General features: G+C 27.8%; 1 protein-coding gene across 1 annotated transcript; it reads left to right on the top strand.

Moving 5' to 3' along the window:
• Positions 1-7,612: 7,612 nt before the first annotated feature.
• LOC105792613 (zinc finger A20 and AN1 domain-containing stress-associated protein 3) lies at positions 7,613-8,766 on the top strand. Its single transcript, XM_012621275.2, has one exon. The coding sequence runs from the start codon at positions 8,095-8,097 to the stop codon at positions 8,575-8,577; it is 483 nt and encodes a 160-aa protein (XP_012476729.1). The 5' UTR covers positions 7,613-8,094; the 3' UTR covers positions 8,578-8,766.

Below are 8,766 nucleotides of genomic sequence, written 5' to 3'. Positions count from 1 at the left end.
CCAACTTATTTGATAAAGAAAACAAGTAAATTAAAAAATCCAGTAAGGTGCACTAATTTTTAACACATTTTTTTTCCATTTTAATATTTATATATTTTTTATCACTTCCCATACTATTTTTTTTTCCAAATTGATGTCCAATCATTAATCAAATTATTAAGTCTATTTTTAAAAATATAACCAATCAAAAATTGCTATGGAACCAAAAAAAAACTAAGTATTATTTTCACTTTAATATATATGTATATTCTTTTTACTTTATATTCTTTTATTCATTTTTCCTCTCATCTCGAGTCTCTTTTACAAGTGTGAGCATTTTAGGTGTCATGGTTTAGTTCAAGGATTTAGAATCGGATCGATGGTCAAACCAATTAAGTCATCAGTTCTCGGTTTAACCGATTCATCTAGTTCAATCAAATAAATATTAAATTTTCATAAATAAAAAAAACTTTAAAATAGAGAAAATCGATTCAACCAGTCTGTATCGGTTCATGGGTCAATCAGTTCAATGTCTATCTTTGAACCAGTACACCAATCAACTCTCAATTCGACCGACTAGTCTTGTTCAATTTTGAAAACATTGGTTTTGATCGATGAAAGAACTTTTTCAATCTCATTTGGTCGAGTAGGCAGGCGGTGAAGTTCAAAAACATAATTAAATTGCCAACGTGACCTCAGGATGGTGCATTTCGAGCATTACTGGTATTGCTAGACATTATAAAAGAAGAATAAAAAAATAAAAAGAGAAATAATGTAAAAGAAAATTAAAGAATATAAATTTTAAAAGTTTATGACATGGTTGTCTATTATTGGTTGAAATCTTTTTAACAGATATTACATTTTAGTGTAAAGTGGGTAATGAAAGAATAGTTTCGATGTTATTTGTAACAAAAAAAAAAGAGAGGTTTAGGTGCCGTCTTGGGAAAAATGATATAAATTAGGTACTAATTCATGACTTAAGCCTTCTTTTAAAATAGATTTAATTACTTTTTACTATCAAGAGTACCAACTTTGGGGGGGCGGAGTAATTTAGGCACCACTTGTGGCAAAAAAGTTTAAATGTCAATATAAAAAAATTTATATAATTTATATACCAATTTGTGAGTTAAACCTTATAAAAATACTTTATAAACATAGAAGAGTGTCAAAATTATAAAATAAATATTAATATTAAATTATGACACTTATTACTTGATTGAGATGGTTGCAAGTTTACAAATTATAGCGCTTTAAGTTCAAATCACATCATTGTCAATTTAATTTTATATAAAAACATAAAAGACAACAATACCTTCATAATAATATAATATAATTTGTAGGAAGAAGTTTAATTTAAAGGGAGGGAAAGCATTTGACATACTACCAATGCATAAATCTCATGCCCCATCAATTAATAATAAGATGACATGTCATTTGTATAAAATATATATATTGAAAGGTTTAGAAATAAATACAAGAACATCAAATTTGAAATTCATAACCCAAAATCAAAAGAGAAACAAATTAATTATAATTAATATTTGATTATGTTTAAATAAAGCTAATTATATTTATTTTTAAGTCCTTCGATATTTTTAATTTTACACCAATAACGATATGTCATCTTATTATTAACTAATGGTGCATGAGATGTTTGGATCGACGATGCATCATATATCAATCCTCAATCTAAACTTCTTCACACAAAGTAAATTGGTAGCGGTATTATTATTAGATTATGACACACTTATGACATAGAAAAATTTTATGTAATAAATATATTTATTAAAATTTATATAAGAATCAAATAAAGCTTTGGTTGAAATGATAAAATTTAAATTTAAAATACATTATGTTCTAGGTTTGAATCACGAGTTTTTTATTGATTTTATATAAAAGTATAAAAGATAAAAATACTCTAATAATAATATAACTTACTTTGTATATAGAAAATATTTTAGTCATTTTTCAATTGAGTGCATCAACAAAGTATGGAGCTTAAATATAATATAAATACATTTAGAAGGGAGATATGTTTTAGGAGAAATGTGGTAGTTGCTTTAAAATACAGAAGCTTTCTTAAAAGATAAGTAAGGTTTTCCTTTTTCCAAAACTACTAAATATACTTGGTAAAAGGAAACATGTAAAAATTATATAAAAGTTAAATAAAGCTTTAATTGTAAAGTTGAATAGTTATAAATTATGATGTTTTAAGTTCTGTATAAATTTTTATTGGTTTCATATAAAATATATAAAAAAACAAAAATACACTTAGAATAATATAATGGGTAAAGAACACCAACAATCACTCAACTTTCAAAAAATAACAAATCAATCCTACTAACCTTTTTCCGTTATAGATGTAACGAAAAAGTGACTTGTCATTTAACCAGCCACGTTGGAGTCCTTACTGTCATTTAATCGGCCACGTTGGAGGGTTTGTTGTCATTTAAACAATAGTAGAAGAGGAGGAGGAGGAGGAGGAGAAGCCAATTTCCTAATATGAAAGGTCGTTCGATTATACCAAGAAGGTGCAAAAAAGAAAAAAAAAATAGTACTAACTACTAACCATTAGAGATTGAAGAACAAAGAGAAGCATTTACATCCATATCACCAGTAAGGCCGTCATTTTGATCACTAGCAAGGCTCTGCTAAAAACATATAAGAGAAGTCAAGACTCATAAATAGAGAGCAAAAAAAAAAAAAGAGAGACAACTAATCGAAACCCAAAAAAAAGAAAAAAGAAGACTTTATAGATATGAGATATAGCAAAAGAAAGGCTAAAGAGGAAAGAGAGAAGTTTAGGTCTTCTTCTCCTGTAATAACCAGGGCTCACCCACACGAAAACAAGGGTCCCTGCCTCTTCATCTCCACCCTTTTTCAACTAATTGTAATGACTCAACCCAAAAAAAGAGAGAGGAAATCTATAAAAGCCCCAGTTCCCAATAGAACTTAACCCTAGGTCTAGAAATTGTTAAGAAAATCTATAAAATTGAGGTTGATTCACAGAGGAAACATCGTTAAGGAAAACTATAAAATCGTTAAGGAAGCTTTCAAATCAATTGGAAGCTCTTCTTCACCAGGTTAAGCGACGGGAAGTTGGGAGGGGGTGAATAAACGGTGAGGAAGGAAAAGTTTGGATCTCTGGTAGTTTTTCTTGTTTCAGCATCTCCATTTCTTCTCTTCTTCTTCTTCTTCTTCTTCTTCTCCTCTTCCTCCTTTTTATTTTTCTTCCTCTTTTATTGTTTTGTTTGGTTCTTAAATTAGGTTTCCACTGTGACAAGTTAGGCAACGTCAGCTAGTTAACTAGTCACGTCAACTGTCTCATTAGGCCTGTAATAGAAAATGTTAGTGGGTGACTAATTTGTCACTTTTCGATAACGTTAGTGACTGATTTGTTATTTTTTGAAAATTAAGTGACTAGTTGAAAATTGAGTGATTATTTTATTATTGAGATCAAAGTTGAATGACTGTCGATATACTTTACCCTAATATAATTTATTTTATAAAAATAATAAGTTTTTATTAATTTTCTAATAGAATTAATACTTAATTAATTAGCTACACCAAAACACTAAATTTTTTCTACTGAAGCTTTAAACTCCAATGAAAATATTGTATGTCCACTTATATTATTTACATTTATATCTTAACTCTTTTATTTATTACCATGTCTCCTTCTTACTTTTATTATTATACTTTCCCTTTTACATTCTTTTATACTTTTAAAATTTATTATTATAATATAAACTATTTATACTTTCTTAAATTTTGAATTTAATAGCTTTTAAATTATTTATTCTACCTTTTAATTATTTAAATGTCTTCAGAAAAAACTACTCATTTGATATAATATTTTTATAATTGAATTTAAATTGATATATTGAATAACTGTTAATGTTTTAATAATATTTAATAATTTATTGAATATGTTATAGGATTAATTATATAGAAGGTTTAATTTGATGTTTTAATGGTATATTATATTTTGACTATCATTAGTCTCATTATTATAATAATTAATCTCATTACTACTGCTATTTTTAATATCACCGGAGTTAATTTTACTGCTCATCCAAACTAAACTATGACACACATATGACATGGATAGAAAAGATGGTATAAAAGTACATTTATAAAAATATCATATTAAAACAGATGAGAGTTTGGTTGAATTGTTAGAGTTGAGCCTTTGGAAACTATAATTATTTATGATGACATCTCAGTGTGTTGATTTAAATTAAGTTTTTATAGATTTTATATAAAATATAAAAAAATAAAAACATTCTCAAAATAATATTTTGGGAGAAGGCAACATTTAGTCTCAAACTTGACAATTTTTTTCAATTTGGTCTCTAAAATTTTTTGGTCCACAGTAGCCTATGAACTTTACAACTTTTCTCAACTTTGGTCCATGTGGTTAAGGGTGGACGTTTGACCGAATCTAGTCGAATTGAGTAAAATTTTTAAGATTTAATCGAGTTGACGAGTCCTATTTTATCATCCTAACACAATTTGAAATTTTTTCGAATCGAGTTGAGTGAAATGAAATTCGAGTTGAGTCGAATCGAGTAAAATTGTTCGAGTTAAATTAAAAAATTAAATATGTCAAATTAAAATATTGTTACAGTATAACTAATTCCAGCACATAAATTTGAAACAATATATATTTGAAAACTTTTTCAAAGCAAAATTAAAAAATACTTTAGTATAATAAACTCAATTATTAATTAACTTATTTAGATCCCAAAATTATTATTCTAGAAAATTTTAATTTTCAACTTTCTTTATATATTTTATTTTTTTGAACTTTTATATTTTTTAAAATATAAATTTTAAAATTTTATAAATATTTTGATTTTTTGAAAATTATTTTGAATTTTTTTTTGTAATTTTTGTTGAGAGAGACCAATTTGCTTATTTTCAAACTTGACAGGGATGGTATTTATACCAATTTGTTATTCGAATTATTCGAGTTATTCAAAATGTAAAATTCAATTCGATTCAAACTCTAAACTCAAATTTCTTATTCGAGTTGACTCAAATAATTCGAATAACTCGAATAACTCGATTCGATTAACTCGAAATTCAAATTCTTTTTTGATTTTTTCGAATTAAATCGAGTTTTGCTCACTCTTACATGTGATGATGTTACACTTTGAGATTATGTCCGACCATTACCTAAAAGTTGCCAAGTTCAAGGACTAATGTGAACCAGAAAAGTTTAAGGACCAAGTTAAGAAAAGTTACCGAATTCAAGGACTAAAAGTTGTTTTATCCCTAATATTTATTACATTGTGAAATGAGGGGATTTATTTAGTCAAGCATATTTTATTTGATATAAATATCTATACTATTATTTAAGTTACTGACTGAGTTGGTGACATGAGTTAATTGGGCACTAACTTGGTTAGAAAAATTACGAAAATGTCCTTCTGTATTTAAAATAAGTTATATTATTTGAGGCTACTTTAGTTAATTTTTTTAATTTAACGAAAACCAATAAAAATTTGTATGCATATGGTGGAATTTAAACCCACGTCAATTGAATTGATAAAATCTCAAATTCACTACTCAATCAAGATTCATTTTGATGTGTTTTATATATTTTTTGTTTTAATATGTACATTTTATTATCTCCGTCTGTATATCTATACTTATATATTATTATTAAAGCCCTTGACTGAATTGGTGTAATGAGTCAACCGCGCACCAACTTGATAGAGAAATTACGAAAATGCCATTTCATATTTAAAATAAGTTATATTATTTGATGGCACTTAGTCTTTTTATTTTAACAACCACCAATAAAAATAAAAATATGTATACATATGGTGAAATTTGAACTCATCGCAATTAGCTTAATAAAACTTCACCATTCAACCAAAGCTTCATTTTAATGTATTTTATACGTTTTTATTTTAATATGCATAATTCAATATCTCCATCAGTTGTATATCTATACTTCTATACTATATTATTTAAGCCCATGATTGAGTTGGTGTAACGAGTCAATTGAGCACCAACTTGGTTAGAGAAATTATAAAAATGTCCTCCTGTGCTTAAAATAAGTTATATTATTTGAAGGTCACTTAATTTTTTTTTATTTTAACAATGACCAATAAAAATAGAAATATGTACATATATGTTCGGATTTAAACCCACACCAATTGGATTGGTAAAATCTCAAATTTATCACTCAATCAAAACTTCATCTTGTTGTATTTTAAACATTTTTATTTATGCACAATCTACTATATCCATTAGTTGTATATCTATACTATTTATTAAGCCAATTATTGTGTTGGTGTTACTCATCAACCAGGTCTCAACTCAGTTAGAGAATTACCAAAAGCCATTTTATTTGCAAAGGAAGTTATATGATTATGTGTGTGATTTGTCTTTTTATATTTTTACAAAGCAATAAAATATTGTCTATAATGAGATTTGAACCAAGGATACCATGCATATAGAATTATTTTATTTACCATTTAAACTAAAATATTTTATATGAAACTTTAATAAGTATATATGTGTTCTAAGTTTTATATATTTTTGTATCTATATACTTACTTTTTATAATCCTTTTAGTAAGTTGATGTTACCCATCAATCGAGTCCCAACTCGATTAGGGAAATTATATTATTTGAGGGTACTTTATTTATTTTAAACAAAAACATGCATACGGTAGGATTCAAACCCACACCATTTAGATTGATAAAACCTTAAATTTGTTACTCAACCAAGTTTTCATTTTATTGTATTTTATACAAATTTATTTTATTATGCACAATTTATTATCTCCACCAATTATGTTATAAATATGAGATTTTCACACACATACGTGTATGATAGAGTTTTAGTTGTTTATATATATTTAGAAAACATTCAGATAAAAAACAAATAAGACTTTACTTGAAATGACAAATTTAAAGCTTTGACGATTTTAATACCTTAGGTAGTAAGTCTCATTATCTATAAATTTATTTTGAGTTTAAATTATTTTATATATTTTATATAAAAGGAAAAATACTTTTATAATAATAATTTTTTATTTTTAAATGAAATAAATTTTAGTTATTTCTTAATTGAATTAGAGTACAGCTAAATCATGGGACTAACTCAATCGGTGGCTTTTGATATAATTAGATTTATGGCATACCATAATGTGGATGAAAAAAATTTATATAAGAAATATATTTATTAAAAATTCATATAAAACTGATTAATTCTTTGGTTATAACTTATAATGATAAAGTTAAATGTTTATTATGTTTGGGTTCAAAATTATTATGATTAAATTTATGTTGATTTATTATATAAAAATAAAATAATTTCATAAAAATATAACTTAATTTACACATGAGATAATATTTTAGTAATTTCACAATTGAGTCGGTGTCCAGTTGGCTTATTACACTAACTCAACAAAACACTTAGATAGATAAATATTATGTTAAATACAATAATTAATAATTTATTATATTCAATATTTGTACCTAATATAAGAATGTTAAAGAAAGACTCGTTAATAAAGTGGTAATGAAAATATGGAAGGCGTGTTAAAGAATGGCGTAGCTTAATCATTGATGTGTCATGGTAGGCCATGGGATGAAGTGGCCACGGCGGCATTCATACATTCATGGGCAAAAAATGGCAAACACGGCGGCGACACGGACGATAGAGATACGCAGCTGATTACGTCCACCAAAATGTTTATTGATCTTCCCAAGAAGAACGGTTCAAGATTTCTCGTTTGTCATTATCAGCCATGAATGAAACAAAGCCCTCAAATTCTGCCTTGTATGTATATACGAAAATTGTAAAATTCATTTCAAACAGTTGTTTACTTTATTATATTCAACGCGTAGTAATAATAGTATTTAAGATCTTAAAAGAAGAAATTAAGAAACCCCATAGTGGGGATTCCTTTCCTTTGTTGCCTTTGCCTTGCCTTTCCCTTCACTTTTTCTTTTATTCCTTGTCATTTCAACTTTAAGAAGAAATTAGTTATTAGATTTGGGTTTCATTTCTTGTTTAATTCTCTCTCAAACTCTCCGGTCAGGTAATTTTCTTTTTCTTTTTAGAGAATTGAAAAAAAAGAAGATATCAGATATGGCAGAAGAACATAGATGTAAAGCACCGCCACAATGTGCAAACAATTGTGGATTCTTCGGAAACCCAGCAACCCAAAATCTTTGTTCTCAATGTTACCGCCATCTCCAGCACCTTAAAGAACAAGGATCTTCCTCTGCTGCCAAACAAGCTTTTAATCAAGCCCTCCTCCCTTCCTTTTCTTCTTCATCATCGTCGTTTTCGGTTTCCTTGGCGGTGAAGCATGAACCGTTGGCGGAAACCAAGGAAGAGGTGGTTCAAGCGGAGGTTCAGGTCCACGTTCAAGTTCGACCTAACAGATGCATGACTTGCAAGAAGCGCGTGGGGCTGACGGGGTTCAAGTGCAGGTGTGGGATGGTGTTTTGTGGCACCCATAGGTACCCTGAAAATCATGGTTGTAGTTTCGATTTCAAAGGGATGGGAAAACAACAGATTGCCAAATCGAATCCGGTTGTCAAAGGCGAGAAGCTTCAGAAAATCTAAAGGAAAAAGGGGATTGTTTGTGATTGTGTTATGGATGGTCTCGCCGGCCGTTGGTGCTTGTAATATGACATACATTCAAATGGTATTTTAATCTTAATGCGGGTGCTGATTTCCAATTGGTTTGTTGGTTGCTTTTGCAAGGAATTATTCCAATAATGAAAGAAAACTGCTCCCTAATAATTCATACTA

This window comes from Gossypium raimondii, chromosome 7, assembly GCF_025698545.1.
Source record: "Gossypium raimondii isolate GPD5lz chromosome 7, ASM2569854v1, whole genome shotgun sequence".
Classification (NCBI taxonomy): domain Eukaryota; kingdom Viridiplantae; phylum Streptophyta; class Magnoliopsida; order Malvales; family Malvaceae; genus Gossypium; species Gossypium raimondii.
Note: the sequence above shows the minus strand (reverse complement) of the source record. Positions and strands in the feature narration are given on the sequence as shown.

Bases quoted from the DNA above. Each gene is read 5' to 3' on its own strand.
- LOC105792613 (XM_012621275.2), top strand. From the start codon at position 8,095: ATGGCAGAAGAACATAGATGTAAAGCACCGCCACAATGTGCAAACAAT.